The following is a 23,454-nucleotide window of genomic DNA, read 5'->3' as shown; positions in this document are numbered from 1 at the left end:
GTGGTGAACCACAAAGGAAGCATTAATGCTGCATCAAACCCAGCAGCACTGCAAGACACTGACAGAAACTATGCAGACTGGCTCAAACATCTACACATCCAATTATTATAAGGCAACATTAGCACCTCGGAGTTAGGAAGGAAATAATCCAGAACGATAACAAGGTGCATTTCAGCATTCAGAGAAAACCAACAAGATACAGCCTCCTTCTCTTGAAGACTGAAGATCATGACAAAACTAGTAAGGCCCCAACTGCCTTCTCAAACACCTCTATGCCTTTCACTTTCACAAGCAGATCTGCATGAAGCAGAGCCACTTGTCATTAGGCTAAATAGGCAAATACTCCACAGTCTCCACTGGGACTAGAAGCAGGGAAAGCAACATGAGATCCTAGCTCACCAGAACCAAGAGATCTCTCTGTTCTTAGACAAAACTCTTGTGAGTCCAGAATATTTATTTCTGGTTTACACAGTCAGACAGGTGTTATCGACTGGTTTGTTTTATCCAGACATCTAGTCCTTCCCAAGGACCTGGGATGGCTGGATTTTATTGTCAATTGTTATAGATATCGTCGCAGAATATAGGCTGTTCCCAGTAAAGCTGCTTTTTGTAATTGGCTGATGGTGATTTCTGTGACCCCTATGGTGTTGAGGTGCTCTTCAAGGTCTTTTGGAACTGCACCTAGGGCACCAATTACCACTGGGATGATTTTGGTCTTTTTCAGCCTTTCAATTTCAATTTGTGAGTCCGGAATATTAATTAATTATTATTATTATTAATTCAATTTCTATACCCCATTTCCAAAAATGTCTCAGAGCAGTTCACACAGAGAAATAAATAAATAAAATAAGATGGATCCCTGTCCCCAAAAGGCTCACAATCTAAAAAGAAACTTAAGATAGACACCAGCAACAGTCACTGGAGGTGCTGTGCTGGGGGTGGATAGGACCAGTCACTCCCTCTGCTAAATAAAGAGAATCACCACGATAAAAGGTGCCTCTTTATCAAGTTAGCAGGGGTTACTGATGTAACTGATGTCAAAGAAGAAGCCTTGCAACCCTTGCACAGCACAATAACAATGTGTCCTTCCACTCTCATCATCTATGTAGCTGCTGCACAATAAGTGAGAAAGCTTAGACCAGACTGCCTAAAAAGCAAAATATTTAAGATGTTACTTTCTCCTCAAAACAGGCAAATACAGTACCAGTCTCCGCATGAAAGCAGACAGAAAAAAATGTAGGGCAGTTTTTATAAGCTGCATGTAATTACCCAGATGCATGCATGTAAAAAATAAGGGGTGTGTGTGTTTCCAACCAAACTACTACTTGTAGCATATTAGTCCTCCAGCCATTTATCCCCCACAAAATTCTCAAAAAATGATCTCACCAGAAACTAGGAATGTTATGGGTCAGGCTTCCATTGTAGTCTCACAGGTCGAGAAGGCAAGGTCTGTAACTCAGCATCTGGGACAGTTTAACACCAGAACATTTAGCCTAGCTTGTTAAATAAGGGTCAAATGAGGTAACCAAGAGCATACCTTGACTTGGTTGAAGCCAATTGTGACTGCAGCAGCTGAAGTGAATCCTTTAATGACAGGGTAGGAGATAAAGTCCAGGAGAAAACCTGCAAGGCATGAAGAATCCCCACTTAGCCTTGTGAAGCCCTGACACAACATAACTAACAGCACCATATCCTCTGTGATTCATCACCATTTCCAAGTTAACCTCCTGACACTTCCATCCATGCATTGCATGCACACTGCGAAGCATACAGAGGGAGGCATTTTCAGTAGCTAAGCCCTAGGTAAAATATTAAAAACTAGCTGACCCTGCGCAGAGCCCCTGAGCCCCTAGTTCTCCCTCTCCCCCACCCCCACAATTGATCCGCCTCCCTGCCCAGTCTTCATTTCATCCCCATCCCTTCAGCCCTGCTAGACTGTCCTGCTTGCGAGGAGGTGGGCGGTTGGAGCCAACATGCACTCTCCTGCCGACTCACAGTGGCGCCTCCTCCTCGACCTCCCTCCCTCCTCGGCAGGCCAGCTCAGAAAGATGCTCCCCCTGCTGTGCTCTGCCCAGAAATCTCACGAGAGCTGCCACACACAGGATTCGCCATGGGTACGCCTTAGAGAATTATATAGATAGAAGATAGATAGATACTTCTCCTAAGGTTGCCACTCCCCGCCCCCCCACATACCTCTGTTTATGGCTTGCTGCTCTCTGTCCCACCCATGATTCCGCCCAGCAGGGAATAGGTGCCCAGGCACTCTTGGATAGTTATCTCTTTGAAATATGTTGTTCTGGTTAGTAACAGGACAGTGGGCATGATGGACCATAGATCTGACCCAATATAGCAATAGCTACGTCTTACCAAGATGTAGTAGCCCCATGGCTATCTGGATGCAGCCTGAGAGGAAGGCTAGCAGGACAGCATAGGCAGGGTCATGGAATGCATAAGAAGAGACCAGTAGCGACATGATAGCTGTGGGGCCCAGCGTCACATCCTTTGAGGTCCCCAAAAGGCAGTAGACAAAGCAGCCCATAAAGGAGGAATAGAGGCCATACTGAAGGGGAGGGAAGGAGGGAGAAAACAAACCGTCTTATCAAGTAGACCATGAATGAGAGTACAACAAAGCCAATGAAGGATAAACATAAATGCAACCCTTTAAGGTATACCATACAGTTATGCCTAGAACTTAGCATTTTTATTTACCTGCCATTGATATACTGCCTGAAATGTGTATCTCTAGGCAGTGTACACAATTTAACACAAATATACAATACAGAGTAAAAACAATTAACAATTTCACAGATTAAAAAATCTGAAACAATTTCATAGGATAAAAACAAACTGTTTAAAATTAATTTCAGTTAAAAGCCTGAGAAAACAGGTGTGTCTTGAGGGTCTTCCTAAAAACTATCAGAGATGGAGATGCTCTTATTTTGATAGCATATTCCAAAGTCCTGGGGCAGCCACAGAGAAGGCCCAGTCCAGAGCTACCAATCAAGCCAGTGGCAACTGCAACTGGACCTGTCCAGATCTTAATAGGTGACAGGGTTAATGACAAAGAAGTACCCTGGACCTAAGCAGTTGACGGTTTTATAAGTAATAACCAGCACTTTTGTATTTTGCTCGGAAATATACCTATAGCCAGTGCAGTTCATTTAAGATTGGTTATATGTGGTTCCTTCGGGTTGTCCCACAGACTGAAGCTTATCTATATTCCATCACGGTTCCCAAGCTAAGAAGAGCCTTGACATTAGTTAGATTTAATATTTTACCTTGCTGTTCTTGAAGGCAAATTCAAGAAGTTTCCTTATAGGGCCAGGGTTTGCCTGTGTGGATCTGGGGTTGTTGAATCTTCTGCTCATGTTTTATTGTACTGTCCATATTAGATATGCCCGGGCTCCATTAATACAGTATTACCATTGCTGTCAAAATATCCAGGGCACTCGGATGCTTTCTATTTGCAAATTTTATTGTCCGCTATTAATGATGCCATTTCTTTAAATGTTGCAAAATACTGTTTTGCTGTCTGCAAGCTACGGCCTGAGCTAACTGGATTATTGTTATTTTAAGCCTCCTTAAAGTTTTAGATGATTTGTTTGACATCTATTGCTACCAATATTGTCCATTCAGTGACTGTTTTATTTTGTTTTTTTAAAGCTGCCCCCTGACATTGGGACAGTATTTCAAGCAGAGAAGAAATAGGTTCTCAAACTACCACATCAGTACATTTAATGCTGCATCCCTCTCCAAGGAACACTTCATGTTATAAAAAGCAAGTTTCATGCTTGCAAAGGATTTTTTTCATGCACTTATTTGTAAAAGAGACGGTTTGCAATTATCAGCTGAACGTAGATTCAAATTGCAAGACTGAAAGATAAAAGAAGTCTGAGAAAATGAGACTTAGAGCAAAAGGCTGAAAGGATGGAGAAGTCTTAACTTCATTTTTCAAAGAGAGAGAAAGCTTGTCTTACTCGATTTCAAAATGTGCAAGTTACCTATACAATCAACATAGTTTGCTCATTACTGTATGAGGCTGGAAGTGTAAATCCACACCACTGTGAGATTTAACACATGGGGAGAACCAAGATCATGTCTGCAGAACATATTGTTTGTCCGGGGAGGATCAAGGTGGTAATCCTAGCAGAGTGAAAGGTTAGCACCACATATTCTGCCTTCACTGGAGCAGCACCTATACATGCATCAGACTTATTTTGCTGGTTTAAGACTGTGATCAAAAACTTACTTTTCATTTGATCAAGATTTCTATCCAGCCCATGCCATCTCCAGCTGGGTAGGGCAGATGGGAACCACATAGATGTGAGAAACTGGGAAAAGCTCTATGCTTGCATGGTCCTTTTCCCCTCCCCACCTGACAATGCTAAGCCAAGGTAGGTGAGCACCTGAAACATAACTGCTTAGGGGCCCCTACCACTGGCCTCACACATTCTAGATTTGCATTCTGCACAGCTCTCTGCTAATTCAAGAGCATGCGAGCTGGTTCCATGCTACTCCAAAGCCTGCCCACGCTGCTAGTGAGCACAAAGAGACTTCACAGCTACTAAGAATTGTGTCCTTGGTACAGTAATGATTTCCCCATCATTCCCAATGAGAGAAGCATCACTACAGCAAGGACACAATTCTTAGTATCTGTAGCATGGAACCAGCAAGTGCTCCCTGCTCTTGGATTGGTGGGGCACTGTACAGCATACAAGAGACTGGCACTTAAATAGGAAAACCCAAACTAGTACCTCTCCTACACAGGCTTTCCCACACCCCTTTCCCCTCAGTGGTTCCTAGTCCATCAAACACTTTTCCTATTTCATCCCATCACAGCTAACAAGAACCAGAAGGCTCAGTCAGGCTAAGATTTGCTATTTCATGCTAAACATGGAGATGAAGTAGACACACATTGTGCCATCTTAAGGCCCATGTCCCCTTGCTAAATATAAGCTGTCATCAGCTCATCTGAGGATCTTCTCCAGAGCACAACAGATGGCAGACTCTAGGCAGTCAAGCTCATTGTCATGTGCATTCAAGCAGCAGAACTACAGCAGTGTGTTTATCGACTTGGACCAACTCCATGCTTTCAAGGAAGTATGTCAACAGAAACTCCAGGCTCAGTCACCTCACCTGCACTGGGAGGCCAGCCACCTCAGCATACGCAAGAGCCTGTGGCAAAACCGTCAATCCCACGGTCAGTCCAGCAATGAGATCAAACTGCAGGCACTGCAGAGAATACTTGGGAAGCCACCGTAGCACTGGCAGCCTCTTCTGGGCTGCTCTGTAACATTGCCCCCAGCACTCCTGGCTTCTCTCTGCCATGGCCCAACGTACAGAGGCTCTAGCAGATTAATTCAGCCTAACCAAGTCCAGCCATAACTGGAACCCTTTGCAGGTATATGTAGATCATGGAGGCAGTCCAAGGTCGAGGTTGCCAGAGCAATCAACAAGGTTCTCATTCCAGCAGACATATCTGAAAGGCAATGTTCCAGACAAAGGGTGGGGGGTTGTGGTGAAGTTATTCCAACAGCTCTCCGAACAAAGTACCAAAGCACTTCCCTGAAGGCAAGAAGTCCTGCGCCATCTTCGACTTCATACTTAAGATGTGAACCAAAAAAGCAGAGAGAGAAAGAGATTTCATGTCAAATGGGAACTAAAAATAAAGGAAATACAAAACACATCCTGTGATGCAATAGAGTGCTACGTATTGGTCAATAAATACCCAAAGAAGAAAACATTACAATGGGTGGGGCGGGGCGGGGGGGGACAGCTGCTCCATAATACTGGACCTATCAAAGGGGATTTGGGCGTGTTTTTCCAAGAAGCAGGAAAACTTTGCTTCCCCTAAGTCCCCAAAAGAAAGTCTTCACTGTCACATTAAGCACAAGGTAGAAGACCTGTGGCTTTTTTTTTTACTGTCCCAAGTAACTGCCTCAGGCAACTCAAGAAGCATATTCTGAGATCTCTTGCAGCATCACAAAGGATGTTGGGAGCACAACCTTTGAACTACATGCAATTTTTATTGGTTTGTCTGTGGGGATGGGCAAGTAAACACCGTCAATCAAGAGAAATTTAAACTCAGGAACCACCTCTGGAGAGAATGCCTAAGGGAGGGGCTTTGTAATTGAGTGAACCGGTGGCTATACAATTTGGTGGCTATACAATTCGGAGTTAACTGACAGGTTGAGATAGGACTTGGAGGAGCCAGAGATAGGGACAGTTGGGGCTAAAGATCTCTGGGCAGGGTCTCTAGGGCAGGACTGAGGGTGGAATTCGGAGATTGGTGGGTAGGTTTTACATACCAGGCATGACCTCTGTAGAGCAAGCTTGATTATGAAATGAAAATACTGAGTGTGTATGGTTCACCGACTTGAAGGCACACTTTACCTTTATGGTTGATTACACAGGGTATATAGCCAGAAGACCTGTATCCCAGTAAAAGTGTTGAAAGTCTAAAGAAGCTTGTTATTTCTAAACAGTCACCTCGGTAACTTGAAAGTAAAGCCTTTGTTGATGTACTGACACAATCTTATATAAGTACCTGAGTCTGAATAAAAGTTTGAAATATAAGAGATGGCGTACAGTCTTGTCTGTTCAAAGACTGTAACTTTGTCTCAGAAACTATTATGCATTTGACCCTACCCTGTAGTGAAGAAGAAATCACTGAAGCTATTGTACAAGAATAAAATTATTTTCTTTGGTTAGGAATTTTTAAAGTATTCAACAGTGTCTACTTACTTCTCCCCACATTACCACTCGGGCACAACATCAAATTAGTGTTAGCAACCCCAATTAGGATTCAATTTCATGGTGGCAGTATACATAAATAAAGGGTTCAAAACAAATCAAAAGGATCACAAACATATTGTTTATGCTTGCATAAACAAAACCTATATATTTAAACACTAATCTCTCAGTTCCAACAGAGGGTCCTGACAGTCTCTGAAAATACTTCTCCACTTAACTACTTAAATTGCTTGTGCAGTCAAGTGGGTCCTGGCAAAAGAGCAAGGACAAAGAATCAGCTACTTTACATAAACAAAAGTCACCACAGGTCAAGCCAAAAGGCCAGGTCAACCTTATTTCAACCAACATTTTATTGCAATTGTGTACACTGTTTTGATGATTCAGATATAGTAGCCCTAGGCACACCAACTTGGGAATAAACCCAGTTAAGTTTAACCCTATTAAAAGTAGTGAAATTTACTTCTCAGGAAATATTCACAAGCATGGGCTGCCTGCAGCGACTGCATACCTCTTTAGATAGCAAAGTTGAATAAGCATTTTTAAAGTAAACAACATCCTTTGTTCCTAGACAAGACAGTTGCATACAAGATCCCCAATTTCAAACCTCAACAACATTTTCTCCAAAATAGAAATAAAAAATACGATTGCAGCACGTTTATTTTTCACTCTTATTTTACGCACTGGCTACTTTCAGACATTAGTCTCTAATAAGAGTCGAGTGTCATAACTCAAGCTTACCTGCAGGAAGCTCAGTTTCCCTAAGCTCAGCTGTGCTGACTATGGTTCCTCAATAAGGAAAAGGCACTCTGTATAGGCTCAGAGTCTATTAACAACGCTTGACCCGTTGTAGGGCTAAAGGGGGGTGGGGGTTCCGAGGCCGAGTTGTTATTCAGATTCAGCCCTGACAATACTCTAAAGCCAGAGCCTCAGAAGACCAGAACCAGGGACAATTCCAGGAGGAGGCACCAGGCTAATCAAGGAGAGACTAAACTGCACTAGGCTCGGTTTTTAAAAACAAAAACCATGAAGGAGCAGGAGTGTGTGGACTACGTACAAGTAGGCGTCGAGAAAGGCGATGTGCTGGATGCTCTGGTCACGCAAACGAAAGCACTCCCGGGTCACAGTTTCCTCCACATAATCTTCTTTCTCCCCAAAAAAAAAAGCCACCAGATGGCCCCTTTCAGGCCGCCTTGACTCTGCAGCTTACTGTATCTCTGACCCGCCCAGCCTAGATTCAGCCCGAGCTCGGCGCATCAAATCCCAGATCCACAGTCAGAGTCAGGCAGCGGCTCAAAGGCCATGGCGCGCCTCATGTGATCCCATCCCCAGCGAGAGGCGGAGTCAGGCGGCGACTGCTCCTTTCCTGCTCCGCTCGGTGCTGGAAGGCTCCTCGCCCTCTTTTTTTTTTTTTTTTTATTATCCAGGAAGGAAGGGCCCTTGGCGGTGCGGGCTCGACATGCAGCTGCCTGCGGAGAGCTGGGCGCTGACGGTGCTGCTGTTACTGCTAGGGCTCACTTGTTCTGCTAGGAAGGACCCGGGCAGATCTCGCAATGTGCTACTCATTGTCGGTGAGCGAGCAGCTTCGGGGCACCTAGTACGCTGTTGTCTTCTAAGGGTCGGGCATCCCGCGCCGCACTACTCCTGTACTGAGACCCACCCAGTGGGTGGGCATCACGCGAAATAGCGCCCTGGTCAGCAATGGGCTTTACTGGGGGGCTACTGTGGAGGTGGGTGGTCCACCTCCATCGACTCCAAAGAAGTCCCGCTGCCACAGCCAATATTCCTTCCACACATCTCTTTTGGCTCTGGGGAGGCGGGTGACATCTGGTTCACCACTCAGACCGTACTGGCAACCAGGGATGTAGCTATATTTGAGCGTGTGGGTTCAAAGAACCCGGCCTCTGAGTTCCTGGGGGGGGGCACCTCCACCCCCCACCATCCTCTTCATTATTTCCCTTACTCCGAGGGGCCACCGGAGAGATGAGTGAACACGGGCCCCCTCTCCCATAGCTCCGCCCCTGCTGGCAACATTATCTAGACTAGTAAGGTTGTATGACTGATACATTCAACAAGTACATAGAGAAGCATTTGTGAAGGAAACGTTGCCTGTTGAATTTCTGCCTGTTGTCATGTTACAGGTATAGGTTTTGTCAGGAAAAGGTGCAACTTTATGTCTGGACTTTGAGGATCTCTAGGTAGTGAGCCCCTGGTGGCGCAGTGAGCCCCCAGGGGCTGTGCCACCATGAGCCCCTGGTGGCGCAGTGGTAAAACTGCCACCCTGTAACCAGAAGGTTACAAGTTCGATCCTGACCAGGGGCTCAAGGTTGACTCAGCCTTCCATCCTTCCGAGGTCGGTAAAATGAGTACCCAGAATGTTGGGGGCAATATGCTAAATCATTGTAAACCGCTTAGAGAGCTCAGGCTATAAAGTGGTATAAAAATGTAAGTGCTATTGCTATTGCTATTGCTATTGCTAGTGAACATTGGGGTATCTACAGATTTGACAGTCAGAAAACCTGCCGGTTTCAAACCAGAGTTATTTTGGCTCTGAAACTCCACAAAGCCTAGAAATTGGAGTCTACGGACTAGGAGCCTGACAGACGTGCCACATGATCAATAACAGTGTTGTGCAATGTCACAAACTGTACTCGCTTACAACTTGCCCTTGGTGAGGTTTTTAAGCTGCTGATCAAAACTTCATTAAACCACTAAAAGGCACTCTTCTTAGTCAAGCCTGAACAAGGCACATCAGTGATTTTTACCAAATTCAAAAGAAATATGTGCTACCCGGATAAAGTTTGCACCAAGGGGGCTATTTGTCCATTTTCAGCACTTCTTAACTTTCTGTACCTGTAACAATTTCATCAGATCACGTTTGAAATTAGGCACATTTATAAACCTTGCCTAGTAGATCACACATGCCAAGTTTCAAGTTATTAGCTCAACAAACATCAGAGGTATAAGCAATACAAGCTTGAGGCTTATAAGAAGCATAGGAACATAAGAAGCCACCTTATACTGAGACAGACCATTGGTCCATCTAGCTCAGTATTGTCTCTACACAGATTGGAAGTGTCTTCTCTAAGGTTACAGGCAGGAGTCTCTCTCAGCCCTATCTGGAGATGCTAGGGAGGGAACTTGGAACCTACTGCATGCAAGCAGGCAAGTACGCTTCCCAGAGTGGCTCTCTCCCCTCAGGAATATCTTACAGTGCTGACATGTAGTCTCCCATTCAAATGCAAACCAGAGTGGAATCTGCTTAGCAAAGGGGACAATTCATGCTTGCTACCACAAGACCAGCTTGGTAGTGGGCATTTAACCCTGGATTTAAGATCAGAGCTGTTGCTAGTAGAAAGAAGAAGAAATGTGTGAGTGGAACTGATGTATAGATGATTGGAGCCAGCCTGCCTGGAGATTTGTGCTATTTCCTCCTCTGTCTTGCATGTTTGGCAGTTCCTCTTCAGCTGAGTTAATGGAACTTCTGTGCCTACAGAACCCCAAGGAGACTCAAATTCCAGTCTGTCTTCAGCTGGACCTGCCTGGCAGTCGTATTCCCTAAAGCAGGGGTTCTCAACCTTGGGTCCCCAGATGTTGTTGGACTTCAACTCCCATAATCCCCAACCAAAGGCCATTGGGGCTGGGGATTATGGGAGTTGAAGTCCAATAACATCTGGGGACCCAAGGTTGAGAACCCCTGCCCTAAAGCATCTGAGGGCAATATAACTTAAGTAGGATGAGATGGGTGGAGTTTGGGATGCTGCATTACATTTCAGCAAGTTGCAGAGGTTTGAACCTAGGATCTTCACTAAGAAGCCAGACTTAGCTTGACCTTCTTTGTTGTTATTAAGAATATGCATAAATGGCTTTTAACAAGAACTTTCACAAAGAGGTTTACATAAGAAAAGGAAAGAGAAAAGGTTTTCTGTCCCAGAGGGTCTCACAGTTTAAAAAGAAACACCAAGCAGACATCGGCAACAGCACTGGAAGGGTTATGCTGAGCTGAATGCTGGATTGAATAGGGACAGTGGCTCTCCTGCTAAATATAGGAGAGGCATCACTCTAAAAGGTATGTCTTTGTCTAGCTCAGGGCTGCTCAACTTCGGCCCTCCTGCAAGATGTTGGCCTACAACTCCCATAATCCTGGGCTATTGGCCACTGTGGCTGGGGGAGTTGTAGTCCAAAAACAGCTGGGGGGCCCTAAATTGAGCAGGCCTGTGGGGGTTATTACAGAACCCAGCCCCTCCCCAAATTACTAGAGGATCATAAATGTCCATAAGCTATAGAGGTGTTGAACTGGGGGTCCTGATCTCACAGCTTGACCTCTGAACTTCTCCATGGCAGCTGATGATGGTGGTTTTGAGAGTGGTGTGTACAACAACACAGCCATCTGCACCCCACACTTGGACGCCTTGGCCCAGCGCAGCCTGATCTTCCGGAATGCTTTCACCTCAGTTAGCAGCTGCTCTCCCAGCCGGGCCAGCATCCTCACAGGCCTCCCTCAGGTAACACTCTTCTGGTGGGGAAGGAGAATACACTGTGCAAGACAAGTGCTCAGTCCTTGAAACTCGGTTGTAGGAGGTCCCTCCCTTCTGCCTGTTGATCCCTCTTGTCCTGCTCGTGTTCTCTTTATCCACAGCACCAGAATGGGATGTATGGACTCCATCAAGATGTGCATCATTTCAACTCCTTTGACAGTGTTCGCAGCTTGCCCCTTCTGCTTAGCCAGGCAGGGATCCGGACAGGTAAGCTGCTGACGGAAGCAGAATTCCTTCCCTCAAATTCAGCTGGAACTTAAGATGCCACCCTGTTCTAATTCTTTGTTAATAACATGTCTTGATGAAGGTTATTCTCACATGGCTTAAGCTTCATGGCTGTAAAGAGATGATCACAAGTGGGAGAAGGTCCCTGCAGTCTATCTAGTTTGTTCCTGACGAAGCACTCTCTAGTGTTTTTCTGCCACTGATGTGACAGTCATGAGAAGGGCAGGAGCTATAGTCATCCCTGTTCTAGAGCTTGCTCATACCATAACAGAAAAGCAGGATAAGCATATTATTAACCCTAAAAAACCCCACCCCAAATTCATTCTTGGAGTCTTCTCATGTTTTGTAAAGTAAAATTGTGCCATCGAGTCATATAAATACTCAACCACAAAATAGAGTACCTGTGAATTTAGTATCTTTTTATATATTTCTCTTAGGTGTACCCATCATAAGAACAGCCCTGCTGGATCAGGCCCAAGGCCCATCTAGTCCGGCATCCTATTTCACACCGTGGCCCACCAGATGCTGCTGGGAGCCTACAGGCAGGAGTTGAGGGCATGCCCTTTCTCCTGCTGTTACTCCCCTGCAACTGGTACTCAGGGGCTTACCTTTGAGGTTGGAGGTGGCCTATAGCCCTCCGACTAGTAGCCATTGATAGACCTCTCCTCCATGAAGTTATCCAAACCCCTCTTAAAGCCATCTAGGTTGTTGGCTGTCACCACATCTTGTGGCAGGAACAGGTATATGCTCAGTATCCTCTGTCATGAAGATGGATGCAAAGGACTCATTTAGCTTCTCTGCAACGTCCATATCCTCTTTAATAATCGCTTTCACTCCCTCACTGTCTAATGGTCCAAACCTGGCAGGATTCCTGCATCTGATGTATTTAAAGAAGTTTTTGTTATTCCCCTTGATACTTTTAGCTAAATGTTCCTCAAATTCTCTCTTTTTGCCTCCCTTATTGTTACCTTGCATTTCTTTTGCCAGAGTTTGTGTTCTTTTCTGTTCTCTTCATATGGACAAACCTTCCAATTTCAGAAAGAAGTCTTCTTCCCTTTTATGGCTTCCTTGACGTTACCAGTTAGCCATGCTGGCATCCTCCTGGTCTTAGTAGTATCTTTCCTCCTTTTGGGTATACAGTCTAACTGGGTTTCTAGTATTGTGGTTTTGAGTAAACTCCATGCACTCTGGAGCGAAGTGACTCTCCTGATTTTCCCTTTCAGCTTTCTTTTCACCATACTCCTCATTTTGGAGAAGTTTCCTCTTCTGAAATTCAAAGTGTCTGTGTTAGACTTCCTTGGTGATTCTCTCCCCACATGCATGCTGAATTTGATTACACTATAGTCACTGTTCCCTAAAGGGTCGATGACACTGACATCACGTACCAGGTCCTGGGTGCCACTCAGGATTAAGTCCAAGGTCACCTTTTCTCTGGTTAGTTCCAAGACCAACTAACTGTTCTAGGGCACAGTCATTCAGCGTATCTAGAAATTTGAGCTCTTTGTCATTACCTGACTGTGAATTTACCCAGTCTGTATGTGGGTAATTGAAGTCACCCATTATTACTGTCCTGCCTCTCCTTGATGCTTCCCTGATTTCCTGCTGCAACTCCCAGTCACTGTCAGCGATTTGAACTGGAGGGCGGCGGCACGTCCCCAGTAGCACGTTCCCTTTCCGGCCTTGTATAGTCACCCACAGGCTTTCTGTGGAGGACTCCAGTCCACCTAGGTTTTCAAGCTTGTTAGATTCTATCCCTTCTTTAACATACAGTGCTACCCCTCCTCCAAGGCACCCCTCCCTGTCCTTTCTATAGAGTTTATATCCAGGGATAACAGTGTCTCACTGATTCTCACTGTTCCACCATGTTTTTGTTGTGCCCACTATATCTATTTCTGCGTTAGCAACCAAGCACTCCAGCTCACCCATCTTGGCTTCTGGCATTGGCATATAAGCACATATACGCTGAATCTCTCACCTGGTGCATGCTATCTTTCTTTTGACTCTTTGACCAGCTGGCACAGTCTTCTGTCTGCTCTTTATGTGGTTCTACTCTGTCCCTTTCTGTTTTATCTGAATCCTTTGCACCCTCGCACTTTAAAGGATGGCATTTGCCAAACTGGATACTGCCCAGCTCCCATCGGCTATTCTCCAGGTGTCATTTTAAAAGCTGCTCTGCAACCTTTTTTATTTTAAGCACCAGCAGTCTGGTTCCGTCTTGGTTCAAGTGCAGCCCGTCCCTTTTGTACAGGCCTTGCTTGCCCCAAAGTATATCCAAGTGCCTAACAAGTCTAAACCCCTCCTTCCGGCACCAACATCTCATCAACACATTTAAACCCCTCAGCTCTGCCTTTCTCACTGTACCTGCGCGTGGAATAGGTAACATTTCTGAGAATGCTATCTTGGGAGTCCTGGACTTCAATACTCTACCCATCAGCCTAAATTTGGCTTCCAGGACCTCCTGACTACATTTCCCCAGTTTACAGTATTTAGAGATAGTTTGTTAGAAGGATAGGTCTCGGCTGTAATGGTCAGCTGTTTAACTGTCCAAACAGCCTTCCTCAAGAATATGAGGGGGAGATCAGTAATTATATGAGGAAGGGATTTGTACTTATGTTCTCTTCTCCACCGGTCTTCTTGTGATCACAGGGGCTTGTTCCAGGCTCCCCCGCACACTACCCGCTAAACTCCTGCAAAACTCCAATGTCCTGTTTGCTATCCCTGTTGGCTATTCTCTCTTGGCTATGCTCTTGGGTCTTCATCTCTTATGTCGTGAGTAGGCTTCAAACTGAGACACAGGATGTGACTGAAAGGAATGTGAGGCCTCCCACTGCCCTACTGACTCCAGGCAGGGACAAACAAAAACAATGGCGTTTTCTAGCCCTGGCAAATCGTTAATCCCATGTGTGGCACCTTGCGTGAGAGTTTGCGAGCAAGCTGTCACATAGCGACAGGGACAGCAGGCGGGTGGGAGGAGAGAACTGTGGTGGTGGAGAGGGCGGTGCAGCCTTTCTCTCCGGCCCACCTGCCAGCCCAAAGGAAGGTTGGCCCGGACACCAGGTGGAAGAAGGCAGCTGCAGGCAAAACTAGCAGCAGCAGCCAGCTGGCAGGTGAAACCAGCGGCAGTTGGCAGGTGGTGGAGAGGGCAACGTACTCCCTCTCCAGCTCGTAGGCTGGCCAAAAGGGAGGAATGCCGGGGTCAGGAGCACAGACAGGGAGAGAAGATGGCGGCGGCTGATGGGAAATGGCACAGCGGGCAGTGGAGAGGGCGGTGCAGCCTCCCTCTCTGGCCTGCCTGCCGACCAAAAGGAAAGATAGCCTGGTGGCAGCACCAGCAAGAAGCGGGGGGATGGGGGAGAACTAGAGGCACAGATGCTCTGTGCGCGGCCCAGCTAGTTTGTATTATTACTTTTATACCATTTCCCAACAAAAAGTTATCAGAGCAGTTTATATGGGGGAGGGGAAAGAAGATGATGATGATAATGGTTCCCTATTTAGACTTGCAGTCTAAAAAGAAACACAAGGAAGACACCAGCAGCAGCCACTAGAGAGGTGCTGCACTGGGGCTGAATAGGGACCATTGCTCTCCCTCTGCTAAACATATGAGGGCCACCACTTTAAATGTTGTCTCCTTGCCAGTTAAACAGAGGTCAGAGCATATGTACAAGTTTCCAGTTGCCCTTTATAGTCCATGGAAGCAAAATACTGAACTCTTCCTAGACACCATTTCCATGTATTTTAAAAGGGAAAGTGGCTATTGCAACACCATATGCAGTATTATTATTCATTATTAATATTTATACCCCTGCTTTCTATCATCAGTACTGAAGGATGATTAATACTGTCTGTCTGTCTGTATACACAGTTTGCACAGTCTGCATCTATACCCCAATCACAAAATGTAGTGAGCATGAAAAACTGCCCTCAGTAAAAGGGATTACATTTAAACAGAGACTTAATCTGAGCCAGGGTTCTTATGCGAGATTGGTTTGAATCACATTTGTCCACCATTTTCAGCTTCAGAAAGTTTGATAGCTCTTGAATGCATCAAAATATTGGGGGGATATTTTGTGCTTGGTTTAGCTCCCCCCCCCCCACTTCTTATGTCTGTTTGCTTTTGACTATTTATCTGCTTTAGGGATCATTGGAAAGAAGCATGTTGGACCGGAGCCTGTATATCCCTTTGACTTTGCCTACACTGAAGAGAATGGCTCTGTCCTGCAGGTGGGGAGGAACATCACCCGCATCAAGCTGCTTGTTCGGAAATTCCTCCACAGCCAGGATGAGAGGTAGGAACATCGGAAGCTGCCATATACTGAGTCAGACCATTGGTCCATCTAGCTCAGTATTGTCTACACAGACTGGCAGCAGCTTCTCCAAGGTTGCAGGCAGGAATCTCTCTCAGCCCTATCTTGGCAATAACAGGGAGGGAACTTGGAACCTTCTGCTCTTCCCAGAGCGGCTCCATCCCCTGAGGGGAATATCTTGCAGTGCTCACACATCAAGTCTCCCATTCATATGCAACCAGGGCAGACCCTGCTTTGCTAAGGGGACAAGTCATGCTTGCTACCACAAGACCAGCTTTCCTCTCCAAGGTAAGGCCCCAACATTTGGGGTTGGGATTTCATAACAGACCTGCTCCCTTTAGCACCTGTGCACACGTGCTTAGAAGCCCTAATTGGGCACCCTGGTCCAATTTTCTGCTGCGCAGGAAATTGGTTTGTTATGGCAAACCTGTACAGTGTGGATGACAGTTCACAGCAGACATGTTTGCCATAGTAAACAGATTTCCTGCAAAAACTGTGAAGCTGCCTTCAAGTCCAAGTCCAAGGGATTATAGCAGAAGTCTGGGGAACAAAATAGTTGAGTTTAGAGGGATGGTGAGTCAGCACTTAAGAGCAGCCGTAGAAGCACAGAGCGTAGGACTTGGAGTAGCTGAGGTGCAATGGCCAGGAAAAGAGAGATGTCAGCAAAGCTACGAGATATTCCTTTGGTTTGGAATCATGGGAGAAGAGTTGAGGATGGGAGCAGGCAGAGCTGTGTAGTTCAGAATATGAGGGTATTGATGGCTCTTCTAGGGGCTGTCCAGTGCTAGTGACTTGGAACTGAGAGGAATCTTCAGAACTTTGAGCAACAAAAGTGAGATCGCCATTGGCTTCTGGATAGGCCTGAGGGGAGAGAGGGGGCCCAAGATTGGGACCACAGGTAGCTGTAGGTTGCTGTTAAGGTACATTAGTGGAGCTTTTGGGGAGAGACCCGGGTTAGAATAGCAGGCGGAGTGTGGATAAGCTATAAGGGGGTATGGCAAAGCTGGTTGGAATTAGCCATGCGAGATTAAAAGGCCAGATAGAACTCTGGGAAGCAAGGCTAAATTTAGGATTCAGGAATATCGAGAGAACCCAGTGGAGGACAGCACTGCTACTATGAAGCAGGGCTGTCTGGAGTTTTGTTTGGAGTGAGCATGTATACGGAAGCAGAAGCTGGAATAAGTAAGAGGAGAACGGTACCTGAGAATACGACTGCTGAAGTGGGGGGATTGGGGACAATGCATATGCATGGCCTCTGACTGTATTCACCCCTCCCTTGTCAATTTCTAGGCCTTTTTTCCTCTATGTTGCTTTCCATGATCCCCACCGTTGTGGCCACTCCCAACCCCAGTATGGAAACTTCTGTGAGAAATTTGGCAATGGGGAGAGTGGAATGGGCTGGATCCCCGACTGGAATCCCCAGCACTATAGCCCAGATCAAGTGCAGGTGAGACAAAGGGTATGTTTGTCCATCAGAGGCCCCAGGAGTATATGCATGTTGCAGAGAGCCACATCCTTCCCTATAGCAGGAGCTGGAGCAATGCAGCAGTTCATTTGTGCTAAATGAAATTGCCAGCCACAGTATTTGGGATGTTCCCAGAGCTGCTGCAGTTTCTCAGTCGCTTTGTTCACCAGTGTTCTCCTGGTCTCATGGCTGTTGTAGCTCCTGCTTCCATAACAGCTGCCTCTCCTTTCTGCCTTCAGGTCCCATATTTTGTGCAGGACACACCAGCCGCTCGTGCAGATCTGGCTGCTCAGTACACAACTATTGGGCGCATGGATCAAGGTGAATTGGAGCAGTCCTACTTGCCCAGTGGGGAAGGAAGCCCCGATCCTCCTGAAGTGCAAGGGAATCCTAGTACTGAGGGCCTGGTGCATTTTATTTCTTTATTTACTACAGTTATCTTTCTCTTTTCATTAATGAGCAGCAAAGTAGTTATTATTAAAACAACTCCAATCATCAAACAATAATAAGCCAAACAATAAAAACTATTCCATAAAATAAAACAGCAGCAGTAGCAAGTAAAATAGTTGGGTATATAAACAGTTTCCAGCAGTATGAACAGCCTTCATATAAAGAAAGGTCTGAACCACCCATTTGAAGAAAGTAAACGAGGTAGCCAGGTAATCTCTGAGCCCCAGCTGAAAAGGCCCCGTCTCTGGTGCTCAATAGTCAAATTTATCTTAATGACAGAGAGCAAGGCCTCTGAGACCAATGTTAGGGCTAGACAGGTTCATATCTATGGTAGCCCTTTAGATAACCTGGTCCTAAGTTGTTTAGGGGTTTAAAGGTCAACACCAGCACTTTAAACTGAGCCCCAAAATTGTATGTGAAGCCCGTATATCTGGAACCCAGTTACTGCTACTTATTCCTGCCAGTTTGCTCCCACTGCATTCTGGTGGCCACATTTCGTACCAACTGCAGCTTCCAAACTGTCTTTAGAGGTAGCCCCATGTAGAGACCACTGCAGCAGTCCAGTTTAGACGTAGCCAATGCTTAGTTTGAGCTTTCTAACCTGTTCAGTCCAGCATAGTGTCCCTTCCAGTGGCTGTATTGCTGGTGACTCCCTTGGCTTCCTTTTAGATTGTGAGCCCTTCTGGGAGAGCAGGGAACCATCATGTCATTCCTTTTTCTGTGTAAAACCCTCTAAGAATTTTTTGTTAAAAAGTGATACAAAATATTTTTAATAATCAAAATTAATAATAAAAATAATGGATAACTCAGGCCAGATTCTCCCCCCCGCCCCCAGTAGGGTTGTTCTTGACATACCAGCTGAAGCCAATGTTTGCACTTTTGTCTTATGATGTGGTGTTGTCCAAGCTAAGCTTTAGGATGGAAGGCAGTCAGTTCTAGGCAAATATCTGCTTTTGAGGGAATGGATGCAAACCAAGCTCTGTTCAGTGAAACATTGATATAGGGATCCAAGTGGCCTTCACACACACACACATACAATTTGCACTCAAATGGTTCTTAGAATCCTTAGAATCTCAGTTTTGACCTGTTGCGTCTAGCCATCATGGTTTAAGATACAGTTGAGCAATATTATGGCAGTGTGCCTTAGAGGCATGGAAAGAAGATAGGAAGCGAGTGCACACACAACAATGGATGGAGCTTCATTATCTTTGCATTTGCAATATCAAGACTTGATCACTTCTCACCAGCTGATGTTTTCACCCAGTTGTGGTGATCAGTTGATGTAGAATCACCAAAGAGGCCTTCTGTGCAGCCTTACTAACTTCCTTCCTGTGGGTTATGCAGGCATTGGTCTTATCCTGGAAGAGCTGCACAGTGCTGGATTTCTCAACAGCACACTGGTGATGTTCACGTCGGACAATGGTATCCCGTTCCCCAGTGGCAGAACCAACCTGTACTGGTCAGGCACAGCTGAACCCCTCCTCATCTCCTCTCCAGAGCATCCTGCGCGCTGGGGACAGGTCAGCAATGCCTACACCAGCCTGCTGGGTAAGACCTGCTCAGAGATGAACTTGGGTATTTACGTGGGAGGGCAGGGATGAGTTGTGGATCTGGTGAGGACACCTTGACAACTGTGGAATGGCTCCTCTATTTCTAGAGTCTTCTGCTGCCCTTGTGTGGGAGGGAAGAGCAGACATACACTGGCCAACATGATTCACAGTGTTATGGGAATGTAATGCTTCACTGCAGGGCTGCTGTAGATTTGTCAGGGCTGCTCAGAATGGGCGCTTGTGCAAGCAGCACTTCTGCAGGTTCCCCCATTTGGGACAAGGAGGAAACCTGTGGAAACACTACATGCGCAGCCCCAACATAGCCTTTCAGGTCCCACAGCACAGTGTTACTTCTCCTTCATGCTGCGCATTATGTCAGCCACTGTTCCCTGCTCGTTTTGGGGAAAGAAGAGGAGTGGTTGCAACTTGTAGATCCTCTCCTGCAACTGATTTTCCTGATGTGGCTTAAGTGAACTTGGTGTTCCTTTTCCATGCAGCCAGTTGATAGCATAACAAATGTACAAGATTGCTCACTTGTGTGGGAGTCAGACATCATAGATAAATGTTATAGTATTTATCTATGATACCTATAATATATTATAGATAAATCCAGAGGGTTCTGGTGTAAAGGACTCTTCATCAGGGGCTAAGAACCTCTGCAGAGACTTAGCAGAGGGGTATTTACATCAGGATTTGTAAGGGCAGGCACCCATTCCTTACATATTCTCACGCTGAATGGAATGATGTGTGCTGGCTTCAAAAGGTTGTGTTTTGCTCCTGATTAGTAAGAGCAAGAAGCAAGCAGTGGAGGAAGCCAGCATAGGTACCAGCCACAAATGATATATGCAAATATGATAAATAAATAAAATGAATGTGTCTGGAGCGTCCTCCCTGCTCTCATTAACTAGTATTGGGATTTTGCTGAGTTGCAGTATGTGTGCGGCCCAGAATCAGGATCAGAAATGGCTCCTGGGGCCTGGTTCACACAGTCATTTGAATCTAGGTTTAATGTGGGATACCGACATTAGCATGATTGTGTGAACCCACACCACACTGGTTTTATGGCCAAGATGAATCTGAGATTCCCACCTTGGCTTGAATTCTCATAATTATGCCAGTGTTGGTAACCATTAAACCTAGATTTGAATTACTGTGTGAACCAAGCTGCTGTTAGTGTTGTGCGGAGATCAGTTTCCAAAGAAGCACAGACTCTGAGGTGGTGCAACCATGGGCTTTCTCTGAGACTCAGCAGTATCCAACATAGCTCCTTCTTCATTAAGCCATGCCTGTGGGTGGGGTTTCTGCCCTGCCCCCTGCCATCAGCCACACACTTGTTGCTTTTCCCTTCCTTCTGCAGATGTCACCCCAACCATCCTGGACTGGTTCTCTGTGCCCTATCCCAGTTACAGCCTCTTTGGGAAGCGGCTGGTGCAGCTCACCGGGAAGTCCTTGCTGCCCGCCCTGTCATCAGAGCCACCGTGGACAACTGTGTTTGCTAGCCAGAGCCTGCACGAGGTGACCATGCACTACCCCATGCGGGCTGTGCAGCGTGGGTCCCTGCGCCTCATTCACAACCTGCAGAACCGGACCGCCTTCCCCATCGACCAAGACTTCTACATTTCGCCTACATTCCAGGACCTGCTGATTCGGACCCAGGCAGGGCAGCCCACTCACTGGAACAAGACACTGCACAGCTACTACTACCGGGAGCGCTGGGAGCTCTATGATCACAGCATTGACCCCACTGAGAGCCACAACTTGGCTTCTGACCCCCACTACACACAGGTTTTTGAGGAGCTGTGGGGCCTGCTGCTGAAATGGCAGTGGGAAACGGATGACCCCTGGGTGTGCGTGCCTGATGGTGTGCTGGAGGGTAAACCCAGTCCCCGGTGCCTGCCGCTCCATAACGAACTGTGATTTTCTTTGCTTCCTCCTCCAGGAGAGCAACACCAGGGAACTATCTGTTGCAATCAAAGTGGACTTTTGTTAAGCTGGAAGACTTTAAGGGAACCTATGACTTTGCAATCTGGAGAGGAGCTGCAGCCAAACACAAGAGCAGGATTCCTACCCACAGAAGAGGAAGTGCCTATTGATGGTTTCTAAGAACTAAAATGTGCACCACAGCTTAGCCAGCTCCTCCCCCCAAAAAAATCTCAAAAGTGCCTAATGGGGAGCAGCCAGCAATTTCTGTGGCCAGTGTTGCCCTGTCAGTACTAGAGGTGGGCTGGTCCCTCCAGACTGCCACGTGTGTATCAAGTTGTGCCTTTCTGGGAATGTGATGGATAGGAGGAGTTTATGTCTTAAGATTCAGAGTAACATGTGGCTAAGTCCTTTCATAGGACTGTACAGCCTCAGGAGGCACATGGGAGAGCTGCTTTGAAAGTGTCCATACCCACATCTCCATGTGTATGGAAAGCCAGCAAACAAGGAGAAGGCTAGGCTAGAAACACACAATCCCCCTCCAGTATTCTATCATGATTCAGGTCCAGAAGGCAGATGTTTGGATGGGTTCTTAAACTCTAGAGCAGGCAGAAGCCTAGCTCCAAAAGCTGATTTCTGTGGAACAAATACAGAAGTAAACTGGCCTGATACTGATTCATAACCGATTGACTCACTGAACCAATCCTTCCCACATCCCCTAAAAGCAGGGCCAGTAACTGAAGAAGCCAGAAGTTCCTCCCTGAACTCTTGCTCCCTTGCTTCTTGTTTCTTCCATAAGGGAGTGAGGAGCTCAGTCAAAGGTTTGGTTTGGAGATCCTGCTTTGTATGCCAGGAATAGTACATGTTTGTGGAGGCAGTGTGTAAAAAATGTCAACAGGAACTGAAGCCATCTATCGACATGCTGCTTTGCAAAATGAAATAAAATCAGACTGTTTTGATATGTAAAATCTGGTTTAATCTATAAAAAGTAATTGTTAAGAGACAAAGGAAGTGGAAAGGAACTAAGTAAGAGACAACCTGGTTGAGCAAACAAAATACATTATTTACAATCTCTGGCATTCACATCTATTGGATATTAACATGATTTTCAAGTATGATTGTTGAGAAGCAGACGAGAGGAATCTGGGATAACCAGTACAATGAAGCGCAGACCACATGGTCACAGATTTTGGGGGACTGCAAGACAAGGACAATGCAAATTACCCAGAATACCTCCCTTCTTTATTTTCAATGGAACAGAAGCATGCCTGATGCACTCTGGATTGTACCCTTTATCTTTCTGAAAATAAATTTCAGTTTTTGACAGACTAATGTCCTGAGGCCATTGGTTTGCCAAAACCTGCTCAGTTTGCTGGTTAATGTTAATTGCTCATTTTTTAAATTGACACATTCAATGGCATTCTTTGAATTCTAAGGAAGTGGGAAATTCTTAAAATAAGGAAATGAATGTTGTCTTCTCTGCTGCTGGAGTACAAGGGCGTCTCACATGTGGGTTATGCGATCCATGTGACTCCAGAAGCAGGACTAAGTTAATTAGTTTTGCTTTTGAGGCTGCGAGGAACTAACCCACCACAATTCTTTTAGTCCTGCAAGGCTCCAGGCAGCTCCTTCCCAACTCTCCTGAGTTTTCCTTTCCTTCCTGCTAATTTAGCCTCCACTTCTCAGCCTTCCCCCACCCACCCTTTTCTGCCCTTCTCCCTTCCTCTTTATACTGCGTGGAAAAGGCTGGCAGGGTACTCCATATTAGAGTACTGGGGGTGGGTGGATTATTATTATTATTTTACATTTATATCCCGCTCTTCCTCCAAGGAGCCCAGAGCAGTGTACAACGTACTTAGGTTTCTCCTCACAACAGCCCTGTGAAGTAGGTTAGGCTGAGAGAGAAGTGACTGGCCCAGAGTCACCCAGCAAGTCTCATGGCTGAATGGGGATTTGAACTCGGGTCTCCCCGGTCCTAGTCCAGCACTCCAGCCACTACACCACGCTGGCTTTCAGTTCAGGCCGTCTCTTGGCTTTTGGAGCTGCCGTGAGGCCACCTACAGGACATACTCTGTCGGCAGGCAGCCTCCGTTCTCAGCTGCAACACTCCTAAATGCGCTGCCTCCACCACCAATCAGCTGTTTGGCAGCATTCCAGAGCTGCAAACAGAGCCAGCGGCTATTGTGGAGGGCGGGGCAGCAGCCTGAGCATCGACTCCGTTGCTGCTTCCTTCCAGCCCTACCTGCTGACCT

At 46.2% G+C, this 23,454-nt stretch overlaps 2 protein-coding genes across 4 annotated transcripts in view; one reads left to right on the top strand and one right to left on the bottom strand.

The window, feature by feature from the left end:
- Positions 1-8,088, bottom strand: part of SLC26A11 (solute carrier family 26 member 11) — a 44,003-nt gene extending 35,915 nt beyond the window's left edge. Inside the window, exons 1-4 of one of the 2 annotated variants that reach the window (XM_053299020.1) lie at positions 7,808-8,088; positions 5,137-5,603; positions 2,368-2,560; positions 1,538-1,623 (exon numbers count right to left, since the gene is read on the bottom strand). In XM_053299020.1, the coding sequence (XP_053154995.1) occupies positions 1,538-1,623; positions 2,368-2,560; positions 5,137-5,328 (471 nt within the window). In that variant the 5' untranslated portion in view covers positions 5,329-5,603; positions 7,808-8,088. The other variant, XM_053299021.1, reaches the window with a different exon arrangement.
- Positions 8,089-8,093: 5 nt separating this feature from the next.
- Positions 8,094-22,170, top strand: SGSH (N-sulfoglucosamine sulfohydrolase). Of its 2 annotated transcripts, XM_053299025.1 has the most exons (9): positions 8,094-8,321; positions 11,095-11,255; positions 11,390-11,495; positions 15,649-15,799; positions 17,108-17,264; positions 17,522-17,603; positions 19,077-19,280; positions 20,640-21,067; positions 21,222-22,170. In XM_053299025.1, the coding sequence occupies exons 1-9, from the start codon at positions 8,210-8,212 to the stop codon at positions 21,270-21,272; spliced, it is 1,452 nt and encodes a 483-aa protein (XP_053155000.1). In that variant the 5' UTR covers positions 8,094-8,209; the 3' UTR covers positions 21,273-22,170. The 2 variants fall into 2 exon arrangements, with proteins under 2 accessions (XP_053155000.1, XP_053154999.1); XM_053299024.1 differs by having other exon boundaries at positions 20,640-22,170.
- The last annotated feature ends 1,284 nt before the right edge of the window (positions 22,171-23,454 follow it).

The sequence above is a fragment of the Hemicordylus capensis genome, chromosome 2 (assembly GCF_027244095.1).
Source record: "Hemicordylus capensis ecotype Gifberg chromosome 2, rHemCap1.1.pri, whole genome shotgun sequence".
In the NCBI taxonomy this organism is placed as follows: Eukaryota; Metazoa; Chordata; class Lepidosauria; order Squamata; family Cordylidae; genus Hemicordylus; species Hemicordylus capensis.
This window is presented reverse-complemented; position numbering and strand designations above follow the sequence as displayed.